Here is a 26,562-nt window from a genome sequence, read left to right on the forward strand (position 1 = left end):
TTTTCATATTAAGCTCTGTCAGTATTCTCCAGGCTGGGAAACAAATGATCTTCAGAGCAGTGAAGTCAGCCACATTCTATTTGTGTTCCTGCCTTGTGTTGTTAAGGGTCTTCATGCATAAACATGTACATTTTCACAGCTAATTCATTGCTGATGTTCATTTGAATATTTTCAAAATTTCACCCTCCCACTTTTGCTGTATTGCACACTGAAGATATTAATCAACTTCATTGGTAAAGCTAGATTCAAATGGCATGTATTTCTTGTCACGTACTTGCTGTGACATACTTTACTGTGTACCCTACATAAGAGTTGTTGTTTGAACGATTGATTGATCACATGATCTCATCTCACTAATAGATTAAAAGGATTAAAAATAGTACAACTTCTAGGTATCAGGCATCCCATTAATAACATAGCTGGCCTCTTGTACACTTTAATGCATGATTATTTATTATAAGCTTGTTGATTACATCTTAAAGCTGAATATCTGCAAATGAACTGCATTCTCATGAAAGGTGCTGGGTCAGTCACTGTGGCAAATGAAGTCCAAATTAGTCTGTTTCACAGCTGTCTGCCTAAGGATGTTAAAAAGATAACTAAATTCAGTCTGCCAGGCTAGATAATCTTCAACCTTTCCACTGAGGTCCCTAAGGGTCCAAACGGCAGTGCTGCTCCATATAGCACACAGAGCTATTAAGGTAAGCAAAAAAACTACCCAGTTCTACCTATTTTGTTTAATATCCTACTAGTATCCATCTCTCTTTGTAAAAATGCTGAAGGCCGTAGCTGACTGTATAAACAATGCTTGATTGAATTGATGAGGTAAGCTATTAAAAAAGAAGTTGGGGCTATTCCACCTTGCGGTGTGCATATGCCGTTGAGTAAACACACTTCCTTTCACTCAATTGTTACTCTCTCACTGATTTTTAATCTTTACAACCCCTCCTAACTGACAGCCTAGGACTCAGTTTAAAAAGCAGATGTCAATAGAAAAAGTATGCATTAAAAGGATCAACTATCCAACTAGTTTATCTTTCATCAACCCAGGAATAAAATCTTTGAAAGGAAAAGAACCCCACAGTCTACCCTGGTGTAACAGGCAAGCACACACTTCCCATATGTTTCTCTCCTGAGAGCTCTGCTCTCTATACTGTTTGATGTGTCTATGTTGACAACCCTTAACTGTAAGTAAATCTACGTTTTTCTCTTAAAAAATACAAGTCATGAGAAGATACAGGCAGAGCAAGTATTTGTTTTGCATTTCAGGGACTCTAGAATTGATTCCTGCCCTCCCACTCTCTCCATCTACCCCATCAGCTCTGCAAGTGGGAATTTGCACTGCAGTCAGTGTTATTCCAGCAGAGGAAAGCTGGATGAATGAGGTAAATTGTCAGGAGAAAATGCAATTTGAATAATTATAGCTGATGTTTTATGGCCCTATGCCACCAACTGCTTTGATACCTAGTCCCAGGTGCGATGGTCTGGTGATGCCCTTTGTGCTAACCCTTACCACCATGCTGCACAAACCTAGATCTGATCAAAGGTGGATTGACAAAAATCCTGGGAAGCTGCTTTTAGAAAACCAAGAGAATCCTTCCAGTCCCACGTATAAGTGAAATTTCTGTCATCATCTCCTATGGTGCTTGCAGCGATTTCATGAGATGTAGATAAGCACCTGAAGATAATTCAAATTCAAGTGCAGGCTTGAGAAAGTTATATATAAAACGAAACTGGTTTTGATATGTGCTGCCACTTTGAATGACCCAGAATTATTTACACTGCATTATTGGAAATATCACTGTATTCTTAACTGGGGATTGTGTCTCCATCCTTTTCTTCATCTTCCATAATCACTGTTTGCTTCTCTTCTGTAAACAGCTTGGTGCCTTAAAAACAGAAGGACACACACACACACACCCAAAAAAAAGAGAGAGAGAAAGAGAGAAATTAGTTGATTTAAAATATTAACTCTTTAGAAAATATGAGGATAAGAAGACTCTTTCAGTCCTCTCTACCCTCTCTAACTCTTGATCTTAACATAGTTTTCCAACATCATGAGAGTTACTCCTCATTAATTTTTGGTGCATCAGACTCCTGATACTTAGATATTTAGAAGTGGAATGCTGCATTTTTAGCTAAATTTAGTGAGCACTCTTAAATCCAGTGTATTTCTGCTACCTGCAAAAAGAGGCACTAAAGCTTCATCTGGGAATCTGTTAAAAGGGTTTGGGAAGCTAAAAAGGGGAAAGGGCTTGCGTGATGAAGTAAATATTGTGATTAATCTTTGTATCTGAGTCAGTTTAGGTGAACACTTGTATGCATGCTTGTTTTATCTGTGTAAAGAGCAATATTATTTAGGTTTTGCAGATACCGAAACAGACAAATGTTAAGATACTCACATGCCAGGTACCATCCCCACCGAAGTTATATACTATCAATATATTGCAAAAACAACCAGATTGAGATCAATGTTAAAACACTTTGAGGAAGTGTATAAGTTAAGGAGGTTTGGAAACTTAGCAAGCTTTGAAGCCTATCCATCCTAGAAGAAAAACAAAGCTTCATCCCTGTCATGAAAGCACTGAAGAGCAATTTGGCATGATATTGAATGGATATTTGATTTCACAGTTCAAGCACACCATGAGGATTCTAGAAACCTTTTCAGCAGCTGTAGGTACGCTATGTGAAGTATCTTTCCATGTATAAGTGTTACCTTCATCCAAAGACCTTCTTTATTGTATAGATAGGATATAGATCTTACCTTCCACAAATATCTGCCTCTCCCCCCTTCTCTCCATCTGTATTTCTCTCCCTCTAACTTAAAACAGTAATTTCATCCCTCACAGATATAATATCAATATATTACAATTATGGTAACCGCTCTCCTTATTGGAAATTAAATTAATCAAGTGAAGTGAGGACAATACATTAGAAAATGTTCTTGATCCCTGTTTTAACAGATTGTGTTGGCTTTGCTTATTTCTAGTAAACTGCAAGTGACCTGTGGGATATATTTTATGCCCACATTCCTTGGTGTGGAGACTAACATAGTCTAAAAACAGGATGAGGGTTTCCATTGTGTCATGATCAATGAAATCTCTCCCTAATTGGGTCTCCTGCTGTTTGCTCTCAGTCTGTGCTAACCAGCTGAGCTATTCTGTCAAACCAAAATGTTTTGCTGTTTTCTGAATAGAAAGCCCTCTCACAGAGAAGGCTTTCAGCCCTGATGAGCTCTGCAAATAGAGCAATACCACACAGGAAGATTTTATTCAACTTTGGAGTTTTTTCAAGAGGTGACGAATTAATCAACTTAACCTATACTGCCCTTCATTTAAGTCAGATCCAGTTTCATTTATCTGCACGTCTTGTGAACTAGCTGGTTTCAGTGGGACCATGAGATAAACTGAAAGGCATGGAAGAATACTATTTTTAAACAAAAAGGAATTCATTTGTTCAAACAGGAATTGAGTTAACCATTGTTAGCTGCAAATAATTATGCCATTTTATGGAGATGCATGTAAATATCCCCACTCAGACTTCTATTCATGTAGACAACAAAGGTAAATACAGACAATTTTTTTTCCTGTTTGTTTTGGGATTTTTTGGGGTAGCTATTAGGGGAGGGTGGGATTTATTATTGTTTTTATTTTTTCTTCACGGAGCATTTGAGAAACTCGGAAAACATAGCTAAGACATGCTAAAAGCGTGAGAATACAATGAAACATTTGATGAGAGCTAACCTATCTTTTGGGTAAATTCAGGAATAAGAAATCAGGAATGTAAGTCACATAAAGCTGCACTGTGATATATGATCATGTCTCTTATTTGAATTATTAAGCAATGAAGGGAAAGCATGTTTATGTAATTCTGATAGCTTGATTATAGCACATAAACTAGCCTTTTTAGAGCAGATGCTAGAGCCAGCTGGAAAGTAGCAGCCAAGTGGAGGTCCCCAGCTCTTAGTTGGATCCACATCAGTAGTGTGCTGGACGCTTAGCACAATCCGTAGCAGAATGATGCATTGTTATCAGTGAATCACTTTGGTGACTGATGAACTCTGAAAGATTTCCAGCGGAGTTCAGAATGCAAAACTTAGGAAGGATACAGCTCAGAGCTGCAGGTTATTGACTTCCCAGACTATGGGCCACCAGCAACTTCAAGGACAACCACATGCCTTTAAAAATCAGCATTTTAATGCAAAACAGTGGAAAGAGGATAAAAAATGGGATGCTTGAGACAGAATTATTTCTATAACACAGAAAAAGGTTTGTGCTTTTTTAATTTGCTTTAATGCCACTGATTACTTGTGGGGAAAGCGTTCTTTACTGAGGGCAGTTTGGAAATTCTGGGTTTAAAGGAGTGAACAGGATTAGGAACTAGAGAACATTTGTAAGTCAGTCTTTCACTGTTTACCCTTTAAGTAAATCATCTGGCTTCCCTACCTGTTTTCCCAGCTGCGCATCTTATGAAATGCAGCTCACCCAGCAGATCTCTTTCAGGGATTGGTAGATTGTTCTGTTAATATCTGCCAAGAGATCTGACTTATCAAAGCAATGTAGAAATACAATGTAGCCATATTTTCCCAACAGAACTCTCAACTATTTGCAGTGTTCAGCTAGAGATTAGGACTTCAAAGATATATGGAGACATGAGAACTTCTCTTAGGAAGATCAAGCAGGTTCCTAACAGGCAGAAGAATAATTTGGCTTAAATCAACCATTTTGCCAGGTGCCATCTAGATCTAAGCTACTTCTGGGTTATAAAACAGAAAACTGCCAAGATGGCACCAGATCCCCTTGACTGCCTACAGACAATATCCAGTTACACCCCTTGCACTGGAAAAGGGCAAGAGGTGGCACTAAACTGCTGCAATTCTCCTGTGTCACTCAGATATTTTTCACTGGGCAGTTGGTGTTACCCTAACGGAGCTACCTTAACTAGTATCCTAGGGCATGAGGGAGGGTGAGGGTTTGAAATGTGGTTTTAGTAGTTATCTCTGACCTGATTATAGAACCCTAAGCAGCCACATTTCAGGAACCACATTCCCATATTTACATATGTATTTACATTCTTGCCCAAACCCACAGGCCTGAAAGAGATCTCGGAAATGCTTCAGTTAGTTCAATATGTCACTAAGTGGGGATGGCAATAGAGTGTCCCAGAGTATGGGCTTTGGGTCAGATTTGAATCATTTACTGTCATGTGAGAGGGCAAAAAAATAAATATTAGACATACGATTACATCTTATCGTTTGGTCTAATCCCTTCAGAAAGTAAAGGTGTTGGCTGGCTGAAGGGAAACCGGCCACTGGAGGAGAGCTCTGCTCATGGCTCCTTTGTACACAGGTGGCACAATGTTATTTGCACCACCTCAGTGTGAGTTTGAAGGCTGAATATATGTAGAAGTCAGGCCTTTGCAGGAGAGAGTTTTGTCGTGGCCAGGCTTAAACATTTAAGCTGGTTAAGGACTGATTTCCTTAGTCTCCTTCTGCAGTCAACAGGTAGCCGTGGGTTCCTGCAGACAGTAATATTCAGATCCTGATTTGCCAACCCCCTGGTGTGTTTGCAAGGTGTGAAACTGATGCTTTTATTTATTGACTTGCTTCTATTTGTGATAGAATATCTCTCTGGCCACCCAAGAAGGAAAGGGTTCTAGAGCATTCTTAACCAGCTGGTAAAAATGGAGAGAGATAACACAGCTGACAGTTTTATCTACATTAACAACAAAGCTGTTTGTGTGGACAGCTGCTTTAAAAGATAATCTAGCAATTAAGCTCTGTTTCTACAAACAATTAAATGGAGTTTTTTGAATTGGCATCTGGAAATGGCATTTGAGAGGGATATGAAGGGGAAATGTTAGAAACAGGGACAATCCTCATTAGCAAGTCACAAGGGAAACACACAGCAGTGAGTGTGCTGCTTACTGCAGCAACACCAATAAGAAAAAGATAGGGACAGAAATGCCTGTCTATATTCATTTAGCACATATGGCCCTGCCAGGGCTTCTCAGGTCTCTGAGTCTATAATTCAGGTTATATTTTGCATAGCAGTTCCACAAGAGCTCCGTTTGTTTGTGCTCTGTCTGCTGCCTGATGGGATAACCCTGAAAGTAAACAAGTAGTAAATATTGGACTAGCCTTCAGTCACAATAAGTCACTTTTTCATAGCAAGTCATGGAGCGACCACTGGTGTATTTCAGCCAGCAGAAGGCTGTATGTTGGTATGTATCTTGAAAAGAAAACATGCATCCTTAGAGTAGGGAAGGAATGAAATTCAGGCATCCAAACACGTAGGCTTCTTTGACCCTGATACAGGCATAAGTTTGCCACAGGCAGTCAGTTGCTACAAAATGGACCCAGAATACAGTATCTGGGAAAACTGTCCACAGGGCAAAGCAGCATATAGCAGGCTGCTTTGAATCCGTGCTGAGTGCTGGGAGGTGGCTTCACCAGGAGGAAAGAAAGTGTCATTGGAACTATAATTGAAAACAACTGAAAATTGCATTAGTTTCTACGATTTCCCAACAGCAAATGCCCTAGTTTGAATTTTTTGTTATATTTTTGAAAGTCACTGCCTTTTGTTTTCCACATTCCTTGCTGTGCCTTGCCTTGCCTTTCTCTTCTCTTTCGAGTGTTTTGATTACCAAATGATTCGGGGATATAATGTGTTTCTGTTACCATAAAATCTTTATTATCTTCTTTTTGATTTGAAAATTATTAAAAGTTAAAGAAAAAGTCTTCATGGGAAGCAAGAGGTGAAGATCCTTACAATTATTCTCTCTTAAGTGCCTACTTAAGCTACTTAAACTAGGGTCGAATCATGAAGGAATAAGTGATGCTAATCCAACCAGATAATTTTGAGACATGTCAAGGAAATAATTCGCCCCTGATGCATCCCCTTAGCTCTCAATTCTATTTAAACTAGAACAAGAGTCAAGCCTCTCAGCTTCACTGTCACATATTTTGGCTTTGATTTCAATCAAGTGTTTTGCTTTAGGATTCTCCTTCTCTGAATATACCCTGAAATTCAAAGGACATACAGCATCTGCAAAGGTGCTACAAGTGACCAAATGCAACTTTCTTGGGAGTGTTTTTGAACTGATGAAATTATTGTTTCATCTCTCCTTCAATGTCCACAGGAATGGTATGTTTCAAGTATAATGCACCGGACTAATATTTATTACAAATGTGTTGATAATTTTTGCCTCTGTTTCTGAATCAATCCCCCAGAGACGATGATTTTTTTTCCCACCTCATTTATTTGCCATATGGAATTCCAGGTAATTTTCTGGGTAATTTCCTCCAACAATTATATGAAGAGTCCATTTTCAGTGCTCTATATTAAATATTTCAAATTGGAGCATTTGCAGTTGGGCTCAGAAGTTGTGTGATAGGTTTGATTTCTCCCAGCAAATGATTGGACCAGATTTCCAGCAACTCACTCACAGCAACTCCGATGCCACAACCCACTGGGATGCTTGTGATCAGGGACAAAATAAAAGATCTATTTTCTTTAGGCTGAGCAATATGAAAGGCACTGGTATTCATCATGATCTCACAAACTTAGTCATCCTCCTCTCTGCTTTTAGAAGCCCCATACTGATTAAATGAAAAAAAAAAAAAACATGTTTAAGTTAGTTATGAAGGCTCAGGTTCATGAAGAAAGGAGACATCTACAAAACCAGGTGGCTGTTTGGACTGATGTAGCCTTTTGCACACCCTGTTGTTAATAGGTGCACCAGAAATTCCATTCAAAATGTATCTGAAACTCAGGTGCTTGAGGTTTGGAGCTGTTCCTTACTCATTCAGGGCCAAAATGTCTGTCTCAGGACCTCTTCATTTACTGTGCCCCATTGCTCAATTGCAGAATTCAGGTTCTAAGGTTTTCCAGATGTTCTTAAGGGTTTTCCAGTTTTGGCACTAGTTTTGGATCTAGGCTTTGTTTGCTTTTCAATATCCATTTGTTCAATTATTTGTTCACGTTTTGCTCTATCCTGTGATCTGAAAAAGGCTGGTGCACAGCATAAAAACTTGCACAACTGTCTACATCCCTAACTCACACTAGTAGTTAACATTTGAACAGTGCTTTACATTTTCAAAGATCTTCAGAAATAGCAATGAATTAAGCCTTTTCTGTAACAGAGGAATGTCAACAAACAAAGTATCTCACGTTCGAACCATGGCTGGCTGACTTCATATTGTCACTAAGCAAATTAGCTGCTGCACTGTGTATCATGTCAGAAACGTGATTGTCTTTAAGGTGCTGTTAACAAGAAGTTCAATGCAGCTTGGTTTCCTCAGTGCATGAGGTTAATCAGGACAGCTTTGCTCCAGGTTTTTTGAGAAGGTGTGAGCTATGACTGTCCTGGTGACTTACAAACTTGCATATGCTCAATTTGAAAAGCAGAGCAGTAGTTGGCCTTTCATAAAGGTAGGATGACATTTGAAAGAGGTAATCGAGTGGTTTGATGTCTTGTTACTCTCCTTCCCTTCTGCCTTGAAAGTGTGAGTAGGGAATACAGAAAAGACTTTCCATGGTCACCACTGCTATTATATACTTTGACCAAACAGGTCCAGTTCATTAGGAACCACTAAGTACACTGGGCAAAGCAACATTCTTCCAGCCTCCTCCCAGGCATACCTCAACCACTAGCCACTCTTAGCTTCCTCTTTGGAGCACCTTTACCTAAGTAGGTTTCTTACCTATTATCAAGGGTGGGATGTGTATTGCAGGTGTATCTTTCCTTCTAGGCTTTTTCTGCTCCGTTTCAGTGATCTGAGAGCCTGGGCTCACTCTCTCTCTCCGTGGCTTCTCTGTGATACCATACCTTTGCAGTAGATTATCAGAAAAGTCTGAAAAAATGCCTGCAGGCAAGAAAAAAAAGATAATTCTGCTTCAGTCTTGTTCACATCAGACATTTGCAAGCATGTGATTAAGGCTGCAGAAGTGCATTATCTGCTCTGCTTGGTGTACCTGCTCTTCAGCTTTTGCAATTTTGTACATTATCTCCAAGTCAACTATATCCCATAGACTATAGAGAGTGATGCTGTCAGGCCTGCTGGCTTCTGGTTGTACTTAATGGACTAAGATACAGCTCATCAGAAATGGTGGTAAAGATGGGTGCTATCTTCTATTTCAGAAGTTTAGACATCTTATCAAACTAGGTTAATCACATGAATCCTCAATGTGACCTCACAGATATGGCCTGTTTTAACTAATGTTTTCTTTAGGATATGGCTACTAGGGGAGCAAAATGCAGATCTCCAAGCTCTGAGCTGCTCTTCTTTAAGAGAGAATTGCTAGGGAAAAGATACATGTGAAAGCTGAACAGTTCAATATCTGGACTGCAAATACTGGAAAACCCCAGCTGCTTGTTTTTGACTTGGTGAATTGCTGTGGGTATGCAGGGGACTAATTCCTCTGTGTATGGGCAGTATAGGAGGAAGAACTCAACATAGCTGATACAAGAACACAGCTCCTGGAGAGCACAACAAGGTTTCTTAGCAGAGAGAAGCAACAAGCATTTATTCCCACTGCTGATCTTGGAAGATTGTCAGGTTTCAGTAGCAGTCTCCTGCTCATTCTTCCCGTCTGCAGGTTGGTGGAATTTGGCTCTTGAACTTCAGAGGTTTGTAGATGTGCAGCAGCAGAGAGCATCCTACAAAGAGCACCTTTGTTGCTGCAGTGGTTTCTGGCTTCCTGAAACACTGCGCTTTTCCAGAGTCCCCATAAGCAAGAGGATCCCACAGTTTCCAGGAGGAGCAACCTGCAGCCAGCTTGTGGGTTTCTTTGGTCTCCTTCCAGCCTCATCTGCATTCTGCCTCCCCCTGAACACTGGATATGAGTTTCAGAAGAAAGTGCAGGGGCTGAAATGGATCCTTTCTGATTTTAGACCAGATCAAATTGGAGCATCTATTGTGGCTCAACAGCTAGATATAAATACAGATCATACATCATGTAAAGACAGGAAGACTTTATGCGGCTAAGCCACTATCCCTCATATTGTAGAAGTCATGGCAATACAGTGAAGTCCTTATTAACTAGAAAGGGGGAAACATAACTCCCATTTTTAAAAAAGGTTAAAAAGGAAAACCAAGGGAACTACAGGCTCATCAATCTTACCTGTGTGCCTGGCAAGCCCATGGAGCAGAGCCTCCAGGAAACTCTGCTGAGGCACGTGGCAAATAAGGAGGTGATTGGTGAAAGCCAACATCACCTCACTAAGGGCAAATAATGCCTGACAAATTTGGTGGTCTTCGGCAATCAGGTTCCAGCAGAATAAGGGGAGAGTATCTGACATCATCTACATGGATATTTGCAAAGCATTTGATGCTGTCCCACGTGACATTCTTGTCTCTAAATTGAATGGACCACTCAGTGGATAAGGAATTGACTGGATGATCACACTCAAACATCTGTGGTGAATGGCTCACGTCCATGGGACGGCCAGTCACAAGTGGCATTATCAGGGGTTGGTGCTGGGATCGGTGTGGTTTAACACCTTTGTCACAGACATGAACTGAGGGATTGAAGGCACCCTCAGCAAGTTTGCTGACACTAGCTGTGTGGCACAGTTGACACACTGGAGGCAAGGGATACCATCCAATGGGACCTTGACAGACCTGAGAGGTGGACCTGTGCTATCCTCAGGAACTTCAACAAGGCTAAGTGTGAGGTCCTGCACCTCAGCTGGGGCAACCTCGAGCACAGTCACTGGCTGGGGAGAGAATGGATTGAGAATAGCCCTGAAGAGAAGGACTTCAGGGTTACTGGTGGATGAGAAGCTCAGCATGAGAAAGCACTTCACCTAACAGGATAGGCCTTTGAGAAAGTCAGCCTCTCTGTTCACTTGTCTTCCCAGCTGCACACAGAATGCAGCTGTGTTCTTGCCCACATCCAAGGGGACATAAGTGAATGAGGGTCTCCAGGCTTTTTCCCACACTCAGATCACTCAAATGAATTGGGATTTTAAAGTCAAGATATGTATTTCTAACCTGTTAAAGGTGGCGGGGTGTGCAAAGCTGGTGTATCTTTTCTTCTTGGTTTTTTTTGCTCCTGTTCAGTGTTTTGGGAAGCCGGGATGGTTTTACCTTTTCTTGGTTTCTTTTTGAGGTCACAGCTCTTAATCAGCTGCTCTGAAAGATCTTCTGCAAGGAGGGGGAAGAAAAATAAATAGAAATTGAAACAGAGGGAAAATAATAAACCAGATGGTGAAAAGAAAAGCTTTAATAATGCTGCTTTCATCCAAGCAAATCAAAATGCATGTGGAGAAATGTCCCTCAAATAGAACGTCAGCACAAGAGGCCTCTGTGCCATACTGTATGGGAGTCAAGTGACTTAGGTAGTCCTTTTGCATTTTAGATGCTAGACATAAAACAGAGGGAGAAAGTTGTGGGCAGCTGTGTTACATGGCAGAGGGAAGGCTGCATAATTGTGTGCAGAGGTCCCATTGCCATCCCTGTTTTGTCCAGAGCTAAGTGTGTGGGCTGTGTCTACAAGAGTTACAAGGGCACTTTTGTGAAGGAAACATGTGCATGTGTGGCGTTAGCCTGTGGCAGTGATGAACCAAGCCAGTATATTGTACTTTTCAAGAGCTGGCTTTATTTCCAGAGCCAGAAAAGCTGGTATTCACTTTTGATTTATATAACATTACATTGGATTTTTGGGTTTCCCTTAAAACAAACCTTGACTCAGATGACTCAGAGGGTCAGAATGGTTTTTCTGGAAGGATCTGCATTCCTGGGTGCTTTTGTAAGCCAAAAATACTGAAACCCTGTCATTAGTATCATCACACAAAGTAATGCTTTGATTTCTTAAAAGCTGCTTGTTTGGCTTCATCTGGGTCCCCCATATACAACCCCTGACTGCAGACTTTGGTGCAATGGAACTTTCAGGCTTTCTCACACTGTTTGAGGCAGCTGTACCTTTGCAAGCCTGCAGGTAGACATGGGAAGGATGACTTCTGGGTGAAGTCCCTGGAAGAGATGGGGTCTTTTTCTGGCCCTTACAGACTTCCTGTATGGTCCTAATGAGCTCATTTAACTTCTTACTGCCTCATTTTCCTGACGGTAGAATGGGACTTGTTCTGTGCTTATTTAAATAAGTAATTTTAGGAAACAATTGTGTTTGGTATACCAGCAGTTGTAAAAGCGATGCCTGTGGCTCGTTCTGTCTCTGTGTGGCAGAGACAGAACTAGGACACCTTCCTTGCAGGCCAGATAAACAAAGTTTATAAAATTGTGCTTGCTCGCAGTAAGACACTCTTATTCGACAAGCCAGGGAAATTGCATTTTTGTTTCATTACTGTCATCACAGGGGTAACAGCAAGCAAACAAATTTTTGTTTCAGGGTTGCTAAATCTTCATGACAATTTTTTAAGGCTGGAGTGAAGTAATAACATTTGAAGAAGAGGCAAAGACCATGAATATGCAAAAAGCTCATCTATGAAGTATGAAGTCTAGTATTTAGGAGCGTGATGGAGCAAAGACGCCTCTGGTGCTCTCAGCGCAAAAGTTACATATGAAATAGGTTCAAGAGAAGAAATAAATTGACAAAGAAGATTGATAGAGAGAAGTATTTAGAAAGCCACCCTAGCAGAGGCAAAGCGGCTGTTTGAAACATTTTACTGAAATTGTATGTTCAATACGTATTCAGGGAAGGCTCAGCTATATCCTACCTTTGAGTTTATTGTTGCATAAATAAAGAAACTGATCTGCTTTTTCTACCAGGGAAAAGAATAATGTCTCTTTTTCCTTTCTTCTCTTTAATTAACTTTGCTCTAAAGCTTCAGTTTAATATTTATATGCAGGAAAAACACTCTTTGACTTTCCATCTGGTATTAGAAATGTCAGCAGAAGGTGTAATCTATTGGGTTTCATGAGGGCTCAGTTGTGTTGCTAGAGGGGGTAAAACTGGAACCGGACAGGTCCTAATCCTGATGTGAAGACAATACCCCTCTAATTACTGCAATGACATCATCTAAAAACACTTACCTAAATGGTTACAGTGTGAATCGCACTTGTCCAGTCTGTCTTCTGGGATATCAAGTGGCTGAACACATTCTGTAGACATCATTGAAATGGGCTTTTCTCCCCTTTTGAAGCTACTACACACAAATACACACCAAAGGAAAAAAAAAAAAAGCAGCAGCATGACATAAAACAAATATTTTGGTGTTATGTATCCACTTGCTAGTCAGATCATTAGAAGTTCTTGTCTTCCAGCTGCTTTCTGTCATGCAGTCTGCTGGCCTGATTTGTCTCACATGTGCTAAGAGATGTATTTATTCACTGCCTTTGTTACGCAGGCAATATACAACTTTTTTTTCCACTTAGCTTGCTGTAAACAACTCATGCTAGCAAAGGAAATTAATTGGCTCTACAGAAGAATACTGACTTTGATCATACAGAAAATGCTAACAATCACGTACACAAAATAAACACTAGGAAACAAGATGTTTTGTTCTTGATTTCTTCTCCATTGTTTTCTTGGGTACTTGTGAAGACCCAGGTGTGAGTGCTGCCTCTGTAAAATGGTCAGTGCCCACAGACAGGATGAGGTAGGCTTACTCATCCCCTTGGTAAGAGCATAGGAACCCATTTCACAAAGCTGCTTAACCATGTGTGCTCTGTAGGTCTCACTGTATTGCTGTTTTGGGTGTTTTATCCCCTTTTACTCACAACTGCAGAGGGTCCTGGAGCTCAGCCTCCTACCTGAGTTCTCCCAGCATCACCCAAGCTATGATTTGATCATGGACTCACTCTGGGACCACCCCAGATGCCATTACGGGAAGAAGGAAATTAGACCTAGCAGAACAACATGTCAATGTTAAAGGAAAAAAACCCTTCAACCTGAAGGTGTAGTCTGAGTGATGTGGATATTCTTTCAGCCAGCAACAGCTGTGGTAGTTTATTATTCACAACTTCTGTTCTCCGTTTTTGGAGAGCAAGCACAAACTTTGACTTTGTTGTAGGGAGGGGGAAGGCAATGAGGAAGAGAAAAAAAAAACAAACAGAAGACAACATGGATAGTAGAAAGAAACAGCAGGAACTGGGAGAAAAATAGAGGAAGGAAGGGGAAATGAAGAAGAAAAGATAAATAAAAGAGAAAGGTGAAAGAAAATGCAGTCAGAGAAGAACAGTGACAAGGAAGATAGGGGAATAGGAGACTGCACTGTCAGAGTTTGTTTTTGTCTTACTGGAGGTAAAGAAATTACCTGTATTATTTCCCTGTAAATTTCAGTGGTCGCTTTTTAAGCAGAATAGTAGGGGAGTTAACTTTGTTTCTGTGACTAGACTTGTTTCTATATAAAGAACAATTAACCCTCAAGCAAAATCCAGACACAAATATTTGCCAAATGAAATATGAAAGGTCACACATATAATCATGCACTGAGCTAATTCTTCAGGGGATGGAAAAACATGTCCTCTGTAGGTCTCACTGGCTCACTGGTGACTTCAAAGTAAGCGGAGCAACACTGGCTGTCACTAATAAAGGTCAGGGACATTGACTCATGTTTTATGCATGAGATTAACTCCCATACCTTTCAGTATTCAAAATTCATAAAAAAATTGTAAAATTCTACATATTCTTAAATACCTTACCAAATCAGTCCTGGATAAGGAGTTTGACCCCCATCTGTTTCCTGCAATATGTTCCAGTCCAGTCTCACATCCCTACTAAAGGATTATGCTGTCTGGAAATTTAATTTGCATTTACAGAAAAAATAATCTTCCACTTGGAAAGAACCTGCATAAAGGAGTCTTTGAATGCACCTTTACATGGTATGGTTGCTCTGTTTATTCACATCAACTTCATAAATAGACTACAGCTATGGCTTCAAAATTAAGCAGTCATAATTTTATTTAAAACAAAAACCTATCATCTGGCCATGCGAAAGTTCTCACAGCATTTTGTGGCTTTACAAAGGTTTTTTCTTTCAATGCCATTTGATTTTATCAGATTTGATTAGGGCACACTGGCTAAACATTATGATTGTAGTGAAAATGTTCTTTTCTGAAGGGTACTCTGTTTAGAAAGCTTGCAATAAAATCAGGCATGCCATTTCAGACAATATGGCCCTTTTTTGAGCAGCTCATGAGGGAAAAAAAGCTGAGAATAGATACTAAAATTTAAATGTAAGATCAGTAGTAGGTTATACTGACCGGAAGTACCTTATAACATACAATTAACTTTGGTTTAATTTCTCTAAGTTGTTTCATTGAGTCATTTCACCTAATAAAACTAAAGTTGTGTAAAGAGACTTAATGTAGGATAGCTATATGTGGATTATGAGACTTCCTTAAGTATTTTTTTCTTAATATAGTAGTTTGAAAAATAGTATTCCAAAATAAATCTCTTGGAGATTTCTTCATATTTTCATAGTCACAGATGCCAAGCCCCTGGCATCTTCAGTCCTTTAAAATGTGGCTTTACAGCCTAACTTCCTTCACTCTTCCCCTTTTTTAAAACAATTTGCCCTGCAGCCTTTCTTACAAAAGTGTTTCCACACTGCATACTGTGCCAGTCTGTGTGACAAAAGAATAAAAAGAGAAAGGTTACCAAAATGTATAATGGTTTTGATATCTTGGGTCTATATACATTGCATACAATGTGCAAACCTGTGACAGCTGTCACATCCTGTCATCGTACATTACACACTCTAGTTCAAAGAGAGATGATGGATGTGTATATTGTAATTGTGCTTTTCCAAACCACTAAAATCAATTCCTGCCACTAAAGAAACAGGTTCCCCAGTAATGGTTCATGCGAGAAGAATACTGCTGTGGGGACTACATGAAATCATTAGAATGCCTTTACAAATGGAAGTGTGTTCTCAGATTTTCATGTGTTAAGTGCAGCTCTTCCTAGCACCCTTCACACCTGCACAATCTGTGCTCTCTGCTGCTGTCAGTTGTCTTGGTAGGTAATACTTGCTATTTATGTGATGGACTAAGGTGATTTTTCTTGCAATCTGTTATATCTTTTGACATAATGATCCACATTCGTCCTTTGTGCAACTATAATGGTTACTGTGGAGCTCTAAATCACACTCAGCAGGAGACACTTCCTGAAAAGCTTATAGATTTTTCCATATGAATTAGGATTCAGTAGTCATTTAGCCTGAGGCTTTGGTACAATGCAGATAGATAGACTGGACCACCTCCACCCTGCAGAGATATGTGCCTAAAGGAGTCACCTCGAGACTCTTTCTTTTGGGAAAAGACTGAGCTGGTGGAGTCACCTTAAATGCTTCCCTAAAGGTTGAGACAAGTTCTAGCTTTGCTTACATAGTTTTGCATTTGCTCCTTGTAACAGCATTCTGCATTCAATAGCTCTACTCCCAGAGAGAGAAGTGCAAGGAATGAAAAGGCAGACTGAAAAGTGCAGGTGTGAGTAATAGCTACTTCAGCCTCATGTGGATGAGCTCTCATGCTGAGTAATTGTCACATAAGGGCAGGACTCCTTTGTGCATATGCAAGTGTAAGTGATGGTGATTCAGATAAAAAGTATCTGAACTTTTCACTTTCTGGATATCAGCTTTGGATTTCTAGGTAGCTTAAAGAACACTCTAAGGTTTTTTTCAGAATTCTGCATTGCCATATCGTCTTCATTAATGTGCCCAGATAAAGCTATCCAGAGAAAGGAGATATACAACTTCTTGCTAAACACAAAAATGCATGCCAATAATAGCATTTCTTTCTTTGCTTAAATTGTGTGTGTCTGTCAAAAAGTCCATCAATGCAAGTAGTTCCAGGCTTCAATTAGGTAAAAATATTTTGCCTAGAGACAGACAAACCAGTTTTGGTTTGCTGTTTTAATGTGCAGTTGGTTTAGTATATATGATATTTGTCACAAGTAATCAGGCTAGAGCTTAGAGCATACTCAGGAAAGCTACTGTCACATATTTCTACCAAAATGATGTAAATCTTTTGAGGCCATCTGATCATGAGACATTTAAACCGACTTGAAATTAAATGTCATGAGAAAAAGCCATCTTGTAAGACAGATAAAAAAATTAAAGCTTTGAGAACAAGACTAAAGAGCAAGACTTCTCCTGTTTGATCCTGAGCTGTGCACAGAAATGTCTTTGGATAGGGGAAAGTTAAATCTCCATTTCTTGTCTTCTCCTGGGAATTGAATTGTTCTAGGTGTTACGCAGCTACATGGAAACTAGGTCCCTATGATATTTGTACCCAGTCTCAAAGGACAATGAAGTTCTCAAACGAGTCATCAGTAGCTGATCAGTCTTACCTATAAGATGGAGAAATTAATTTCTGATCTGCAATTCTTATCCAAGAATGACAATAGTCCTCACCATCGTATATAAAGGGCATGACCTGTTACGTCTGCATGTAACATCCCTGTATGTTGAATACTTAGAACTCCTGAAGTGACCCTTTGTAAGGTCTTCACAAACTGTGCTTCTGAGGACTTCAGCAGACCATAGGGTTTTGTCCACAAGCATGTAGATTTTTCTTTTTCTTTGTTGTGGTTGTTGTTCTTTAGGGGAATGTTTTATTTCCACAACTGACAAATTCCCCAAGAAAAAGCATGTACTGGTTTGCAGGACATGCAATCAGGACATAATCATTAGGACATGCAAATCATTGGCATGTTGTCAAGAATGCTACATAAGTAGAAGTACTTTTGAGAGCATCATTGTTGGTGGGTAGCAGGCAATCTGAATTTAATAAGTTTTTTTTTTGGTAGGCTTGTAATAATGTTGCCAAAGAAGTCTGTATGATACTGTGCACCTATCATCTTCTAGATCCAGAACACTTTGTAAGAACATACTTTTGCCATGAGTTGAGAGAAGGAGAGCTCAAGATTATAAACAGAGGCAACTGGGACCCTGCAGTGGGACAGCATGCGCACATGCTTGTCCACATTCCCACAGGCAAGGCTGGACCTTGCTGCCACTGATGCACTACGCAGCTGGAAATGGAAACAAGTGAGAATATTTCACAGTGTACTGCCCCATGCAGACACAAGGCAGAGGTTGGCCTGCAACAGCTACAGTCCAGCCTGCACTGAGGGTAGCACTTTGCTCGGCTGCCCAAACTTCTGCTCAGGCATCAGGGTGTCTTCTAAGACAGGTGCGTTTCCTCCCACCACACACATTTACAGTCTCCTGAAAGGTTTTTATTATAAAAGTATTTTTAATTGCTTCACCATTGTCTGTCTGGTTGCAATGAGAACATAGGCAAAGAGGGGGGCAGGCTCCCAGCGTCTTTACCTGCTCTTCTCTTCTCTCTCTAAAAGTATGTGGAAGACAAAGCTAGACCCGTTCTTCCATCTGTCACATGTCCCCTGCAGCATCCTATAGTGTAAGTAGGCCCCTTATTTGCACGAAGTCATTTGCAAACATGTAAGAAAGGAATAAGATACTATCATCTGGATGTAATCATCTTGCACCCACCTTCCTAACACAGAGCGCATCTGAAAGAGCTCAGGGGCCAAGAAGAACGTTACCACATCTGGCTGCACTTGGCTCTGTCCACCTGCACTCAGCAGGCAGCCTTGGTGCTTTTATCAGCAAATATGCATTTTCACCCATACCCTGATCCTATCCTAGCCTCATTACAACTGCTTCATGGGCAAATCTTGTCAATAAAGATAGGCAACCCATCTACTGCAGTCAAAGTACAAAATAGATACCCTCAAAGTAGAAAATACATGCCCTAAAAGTAGACAGTCTGGCTGCATTTCTTTTGCATTCCAAACTTTTCATTATGAGTTTTACTGTACGTTTAATGTCAGTCTATTGGAATGATGTCATCCTGGGCACAGAAGACAGCTTCATGCTATGGGAGAGTTTCTTCATCCGTTATTCGGGTCCTGGACTGCTCTCTCCAGGCATTGATGTCAGATTAGCATGATTTTTATTTTTCAAAAGCACGTTTAAAAATTCTTAGGAGACACTTAGGTATTTCAAAGTCTGATCCAGGTGCCTTCCTCCACCCAAAACTTGTATGGATGCAGAAATCCCACAGAATCATGTGTTTCCTCTCACAAACAGCGTGCTTTTGGGGACTAGCTCAAAACCGTAGTTGTGCTGTGGCCCAACTACTGACTTTTAGAAACTTGTAAACAAAAAGCCCAAAATACCACCAATTAAACTTTGATTGATGGAAAAAAACTGTAAGATATATTTACACAGGTTCTAGCCACAAAGTTTTTGTCTTTGGAGATAATATAAAATACAAAATCTTCCTTAATTATTTCCTTAAGGTACAAACTAACCCTTGCATGTCCCAACCCTTTGTAGGGGGATAAGATATATCAGTTCCTACTCTGCTGGCTTGTATTATCAGCTGGTGAACTGTCTCAGCAGTTAAAGTTAGTGGTAGCTGTTCTGTCTAAAGTACTCTCCTCCCTGTGATCCCATCCTTACATTCCAGCCTCAGAGTGGTTATACCCCAACATTATCTTTGTGGGACCACCTCCCAGACTGCTCCCCAAAGAGTGGGGACCCCAGATTATCCTGCTAGTCCCCACGGGTGACATGGGCAATTTGCCTTCTGTGGTGGCGGCTGCTAAAGGGAAAAAGAATAAAGAAAAATAAAAGAGGAAAAGAGCAAAGCAAGAAGCCACCCAGACGAGAGGGAAGTGTGGGATTGCAGTACTTACGAAGAGGTGCAAGGCGGTGAGGAGGGTGCAATTCGGCGTCGGGGCTCGCTGGAGTGGGACTTTTCCGAGCTGGGACCACGAATGATGCTCCCTCCTGCCTTATCTAGGGAGCAGCAGGAGCTGTCGTTATGGCAACGCTGCACTCAGGCGTCCTCCGGGAGGCTGGGGACCAGCATCACCGCTCGCCTGCCCCACCTTTAGTCTTGTCCCTTTCCTTTCCGGCGACTTGCAGAGGCCAAAGAGGGAACGAGATGGGGTAGACTGGCAGCACCTCAAGGTGAAGACATCTTTCCTGCCAAGCGGACAAGCGGTGGCCCTGGTGCTCTCAGAGAAGCAGGGGAGGATGTGAAATCTTCAGCGGAGAGAGCCAAAAGGCAAGAGGCAGCTGCCGTGTCAAGAGGCACAAGGAAAATGGCAAGGGGAGGGAGCAAAGCTGATGCCGTCTGTGACCCAGGGGAGAGCTGAGGATAAAAGCAAAGTGAAGAAGCAGGGCACAGAGCAGTACCGTAAGCACTAGAAGCAATGGCCACTGTCTCCAGCACTGAGGTTCAGCAATGACTGCAGTGTTTGTGTATGTATCTGGCCACAACTAGTTATACAAGCATGGTATTTACAGGGGCAAGCAGAGAGTCTTCTGTGGCTGCCAGTTGTTTGCCAATAGAGACCAGTCTCTCCTATTTTAGCCCATACCTTTGGATGGAGCTGTTATTTCAACCGAGGTGAAAATATACAAACATGTCCGAAGTTGGAAAAGCTCTGGGAGAGTCGCTACTCAGTGGTGGGACTATGAACTGCCCTTCTTGGTATTCATTTGCAACAAAAATACCTTTGTCTATGTCCTTTTAATAAAATATCTTTGAAAACTGTTATTACTCAGAGCTGCTGTTATCTCCTCCTCTTTTCTTCCACTCAGTGACTGCAATTCAACACTGGTGTGTACTGCATACTTTAAATTAGGAAAGGTTTATTTCATAAATATTATATTGTACAGAAGGCCAAAAGAGGCAAAGGTCTAATCCCCACCCCGGCAAACTGTGGAGAACCCTCAGATTCTGTACATTTCAGGTACAGTTCTGAGAAATGCCAAGTACATTAAATGCTCTAAAGGCATCACCGGGGAGCTCTGTGAGCTTTCCCCATCAATGACTGGGAGAGACAAGCACATTCAGTATCCGATAGGGTATAAGTTGTGCATATTTAGTTGTCACAGGCACAAATTCACAAAAGGAAACTCATAAACTTTTAAGTCACTCCTGAAAATATGGAGCATAGGCACATAAGTAAATTTTTGGGTAAGAGTAAGATTTCTAACCGAAAAGAAAAAGAAAAAAAACCAACCCAAAACTCTCCAAACCAGAAAACTCTGCTCATAAAAATATTGGGGGGTTGAGTTGACCATTTCTATATAACTTCGATTTCACTTTCATTATTGCCAAGACCTCTCTGCTGCAGTAAGCTTTAAATAATATTAAAAAAACTCACGTTATTTTTATACCAAAAAGCCTTCTATATGGAAGCAAAAATTATTTCATATTTTTCTGTGAACTCAGAAAAATCAGAACGAGACCTCTGAAAAATAAGGTCATGAAACAAATAAATAAGAAATATGTTTTGAAACTCAGCTCAAGATTGCCTTTTTATATTCTCATTGTCCTGATTGAAAAAGTCAGTCAGTCATTTATAGTACTGGAAAAATTCCCCAAAGATGAGAAAATAATTTCCTGTTCTAGCCACTACTTCCCAAGGATACTTTGGGAATATTACAGGATAGCTTTACTCATGAGGAAAATGGCCTATCACGCTCAGCAAGATTACATATTCAGCTCTAGTGACCTCTCACATTTGACAGGTACTGCACGATGCCATGAAGAAATTTACTGGAGCAGATTTATACCAGTCTTCCCAGAGGGACTGTCACATTACCAGTGTGATAGAGGATTTACTCCCTGATCTGATCTTTTAAGTGTTTACAGTTGTTGTCCTGCTTGTAGGAGGGTTGGGACTCCTTCCAGCCTTCTAATCCTTCCTGCTCAGTTATTTCACAAACACAGCCTGGAAAATAGCCTGATAATAAATCTGCACTTTAACCCTCTTCCATTGTATGCAAGTATTCCCATCAGTGCTTGGGTAACTACTCACATAATTAAAGATAAGCACATGTCTAAAAGTTTCCAGGCTGAAGACAGGCGATGCAGCTTTGACAGACGGGAAATGGGGAGACAATCTAATAAAAAATAGATGAATACACAAACACATACACACATATATATGTATACACATGCATGTACATACTTGCATACATATATGTATATATAGCTATTACCTACCTATGAATTTGTTATTTTTGTATTTGTTTCTGGTTTGGTTTGCAATTCAAGTGTCAAATTTTCAAATGTCCAAAGGGCAGTGAGAATTTGGCCTTCCTTTGATACATTTTTCCTGTTTCATGTTTCCCTTTTCTATACTGAAAAGTTTGCTTACTGAAGTGTGATTCCCTGAAACATATATGGTGCTTCTTGATGTTATACCTGCCGGTCAATAGTAGATCTACAGTTGGTTTTGCAAGGCAAGCACAGCTGGCTTTTCAGCACTTCAGTAACTAGTAAAGATCATTACCCAGCTGTAATTTTGCACCCAGTGAACTCACTTTGAACCTGTCCGAACTGAAGATCAAAATCAGATCTCACTCACAGCAGTGCCAGTGCCATACGAACCAATTAAATTACTGGATTTATTGAAAGAGAAGCCAGAAAAAGCTCTGTTCCTTACAGATTCCTGCTGCCATGCTCAGTCAGGCATAAGCAAGTGTGCAGTTGGTGCCAGATCATATGTGATAAATGGAATAGGACTGGTATGATGGGTTTCGAGGGTTGGTTTTTAGGAAGTCCTGGTGGGAGGAGACCATTACTGTGCCTTGATTCATAATACGTGGGGGTGTTGTTTGCTTGTTTAGAAGTATTAACATTAAATAAAAATCCCACTTTGGCCATAAGAGGGGAATAACTCCAAGTAGATTTCTCAGCCTGGCTGAGCGCTGAGGCTAGCAAACCTCAGACTCCATGGGATATTTAAAATACTCCTGAATTCTCCTTTTCTACCCTCCCCTCTACCACCATTTAAACAGTTCTACTGTGATGGATTTCTATGCTGGTCCTCTTTAAAAAACCACTGTCTTTTTAATAATCAGTATGATCCAGAAAAAGTGCCAAATATGTAACGGGGGCTACCTACAAAGCACAGGTGTTGAACAGAGCCGTTGATACTGCCTGCAGAGGCAAGAATGAGTGTACTGGGAAGGAGATGTGACTGCACAGCATAGGAGAGGAACAAGACACTGGAGACCATCAGGTGAGTCATATCACAGTACGTTCCCATACAAAACCCGCTCTTCGAAGAAGTGAGGATGAGCATGACTATAAATACCAGGAGGCCCATTCTAAAGATGATGTAGTTGTTGCCTCTGCATATTCCCTATTTACTGCAGAAGACCATGAAAGATGTTAAAAAAACTAGTATGCAATCAAAAGTATACATGGAAATCTTTCATGTGGTTCTGTAGGGTTTTGTATTCAGCTGCTTACATTACAGTCTGTTCAGATTTGACTTTCACCCCTGGCACTATTTTCAGATGAAATAAGAAGTGCTGATGAGGTGGAACTAAAGGGGGATTTAATTTTAAGAGGTTTTAGGCTTCCGAAATCTTTTCATGATCCAGCCTCAAGCAGACTTTCTATGCAGTAACATGTGGTTACATCCATGATAATACTCCCTCCAGACAAGCAAACCCAGGGTTTACATCATCCCTGTGTGTTTAAGTCCAGCTTCAGCCTGTACTGCTTATTTCTGTGTGAGAGTACACTGCATGGTGCAGAATGTTTGGTCCAGGTTTATGCCAGCTTCTAAATTGCTGCATGGGTTGGAACTAGATGATTTTTACAGTCCCTTCCAACCCAAACTATTCTATGCATGTGCATGCCCAAAGTTAATTTACAGATGATAAATCAAGGAATTTTAAGAAGAAATTCATTCATTTAGTCATTCTATAAATGCTGCCACAGGTATAAAGCAGACTATGGTTGATTAAATAAGTTATTTTGCAGCCAGAGCAGTTCAATCAATAAATCAATGAGCAGTGTTGGGTTTTTTCTTTATCAGATTGCTTGTTGTACAGTCAACACTTGGTTTTGTGGTTTCCCTTTAAGTTGTGGAGGTTAAAAGTGCAATAGATTTAAACCTGCACTCAATGAGTCTAACTTTTCAGACAAATAATTATAAACCTTACATTTTCCCTTATATATATAAGAGAATAGGCATATAGGGGCATAAATTGCATTTATCACAGACCCAAACACAGAGAAAGCTCACATTTTTAAACAGAAGGTTTATTTGAAGAAAATCATTTCCACATCCTGAAAGAGAGCACATTTGTCCTGGGTTCAAGAGGGAAACCATCTGTGTTTGTTGTACTGCTGAGTGAAACCTTTGAGGCTGGAATAGTCTCTAAGGCCCAGAGGAGTCTGGGATTTGTGTCTATCCTGACAGATGGCTCTCATTGAAGCATCCTTCCTATGGCCCTTGCAAAGATTAAGGAGATTGCAATCAAGTCCTAGGAGGCTGGAGGAGAACAACCCCACTTAGAGTAGCAAAGGGAGTTTCCCTGTGAAGAGTTGGTGTATTACACCAAGATTCCTTGTGCACGGCCGTAAGGAAAAAGTATCACACTAAGATGACATGAAAATGATTGTAGATTAACTTGTACTTTTAAATGTAGATAGATAATTTAATATCTTTTATGCATCTAGTCTATAACCAGGTCTTCCTGTTTACTTCAGGAAGAGTATGCCAAGAAAAACAGAAGGAAAGAAAATGACATAGCTTTAAATGAGGGAGAGAAGTTTCAGAATTTGGTGCTCCTAAAGGCTCCAGCACACAGTTTTCATTGATTCTCATGTCAGGGGACTTCTGTCAGGGGGGTTTACTTTTAGGGAAAGACAGATGTAAAAATCCAGCAAATGGCAGATGGTACTGGAAAACTATATTCCAGGGAGACCTGGGACAAAAGACTAGCATATGACCTCTGGCCCATGCAATGTGCTGCTGCTTAAATGCATCCCTCATGCAGCAAGGAGTAAGGTGGGAGCTGGGGTGAAATGAAAGCTGCCCTTCCTCTCTGAGAGAAGTTTCTCTTTTTCCCTTCCCAACCCACTGCCCTCTAACTTCTCAGCCTAGTTAGATTACGTGCAGAATCAGTATCTTCCCCATATATTGAAACGGAGGGTCTTTCTGCTAAAATACTATGTACTTGACAAGATCATAGCATTTCTAAGTGTGCATCCAAGCATTACATTTCCAAATATCATCACAGCCTTTCTGCACTTACACCTTAGAGTATTCAACAGCTTCTAAAACAGCACTGTGTTTGATCTTTCTAACCCACTCCATGCTAGCTGCTTTGTTTTACTAGACTGAAAATCTGGGAAGAAAACTTCTCTGACTAGAAGTTACAAGCATGGATATGAGAAATCCCACTGCCTACAACACGTGCTTATCTCTCAGACTAGAGACAGATACTCATTAGCAAACTTGGGCTCTCCCTGGGCCTGTCTGTGCCTCACAGCAGGGTGGCAGAGAGATGTAGACATCTGAGACAATATCCATGAACTTGCCTGACAAAGGATACTCTGGCAGGTGTTACCTAATAAACACTTTATTAAAAGAGGAATAAACTAGGTTTGATTGAAACCAGACCACAAGTCTTTCAGTTCAGAGCAAGAAACAAAGAATAGACATACGGAGGTTAGGCTAGACATAAGGAGGAATTTCTTCATGGTTAGGTTGGTAAGGCACTGGCAAAGGCTGCTCAGGGAAGCTGTGGCTGCCCCATCCCTGGAGGTGTTCAAGGCCAGGTTGGACAGGGCCTTGAGCATCCTGGTCTGGTGGGAGGTGTCCCTGCTCATGGCAGGGGAGTTGTAATTAGATGATCTTTAAGGTCCCTTCCAACCTAAACCATTCTATGATTCTATGATAAGCAAGGAGCGAAAGGATCTGCATGGGTGGGTGTTAAAAGAAGTCACAGAAGGTAAATACTGCCTCTTCCCAACTTCCCTGAGAATTTCCAGTTTGCTGTGAGCAGCTTAAAAAAGTCTTTCTCACTCTTTATTCTTTGTGTTATAGCAGCACGGCAAACTCCTTGCTAGTTACTGCCCTACCATGCAATAAGAATGCACCACTGTGCTGACAAAATTCTGGTTTATTGCTGGCTCAAGGGGGTTACATGGACATACAGTCTGACTTATTCAGCTTTGCTCAGCCAATGGCAAGCTGTGAGCTGCATCTCTGGCATTTGTCAACACCACCTCTCTGCAGGAAGAGATAAGAACATATCTTCCCACACCTGGAGGTTTTGGTGTGTTTATTTATTTTTCTTTTAACTTTGTAAAGGAAAATAAATTTAATTTTCAGTACTTACAGTCCTGAAAAATTCAGAAGATGAGAAATGGCCAATAAATAAATGGCTAAAGAAGGCAGAGAATGAGAGTTAAAGGAAGCAGCCTTCAACATGCCACATGTGTTTGATAGGAATAGTTGGACTCAATGATCCAATGGGTCTTTTCCAACCTGATGATTCTATGATTCTATGATTCTATGATTCTATGATTCTATGATTCTGTGATTCTATGTTTGGCACTTCCTTCTGGGTGTTATTGTTGACAAATGTCTAATGTAAACCTTTGCCTGGTCAACTGTCTGGCCCAGTCAGAGCCCTGATGGCCATCATGTGATGATGGCAGGCTGAGGACTGCAGTTTTCTTATCAGGATATACTCTTGAAAAAAGCAGTTGGTTTTGTGGTTTTTCAATATCCACATAATATATAAGTAGATAGATGTGTTATGAACATTATAACTTCTTATACTGATTTGGTGTTC

The 26,562-nt window shown here is 40.6% G+C and overlaps 1 protein-coding gene across 2 annotated transcripts; it reads right to left on the reverse strand.

The window, feature by feature from the left end:
• Positions 1-1,272: 1,272 nt before the first annotated feature.
• PPP1R17 (protein phosphatase 1 regulatory subunit 17) lies at positions 1,273-13,102 on the reverse strand. 2 transcript variants are annotated; one of them, XM_069859039.1, is made up of 4 exons: positions 12,995-13,102; positions 10,997-11,149; positions 8,705-8,866; positions 1,273-1,889 (listed from the first exon to the last, which is right to left on the reverse strand). In XM_069859039.1, the coding sequence occupies exons 1-4, from the start codon at positions 13,074-13,076 to the stop codon at positions 1,810-1,812; spliced, it is 477 nt and encodes a 158-aa protein (XP_069715140.1). In that variant the 5' UTR covers positions 13,077-13,102; the 3' UTR covers positions 1,273-1,809. The 2 variants fall into 2 exon arrangements, with proteins under 2 accessions (XP_069715140.1, XP_069715141.1); XM_069859040.1 differs by lacking the exon at positions 1,273-1,889 and adding an exon at positions 2,856-3,236.
• Between the last annotated feature and the right edge of the window lie 13,460 nt (positions 13,103-26,562).

The sequence above is a fragment of the Phaenicophaeus curvirostris genome, chromosome 6 (assembly GCF_032191515.1).
Source record: "Phaenicophaeus curvirostris isolate KB17595 chromosome 6, BPBGC_Pcur_1.0, whole genome shotgun sequence".
Taxonomy (NCBI): Eukaryota; Metazoa; Chordata; class Aves; order Cuculiformes; family Cuculidae; genus Phaenicophaeus; species Phaenicophaeus curvirostris.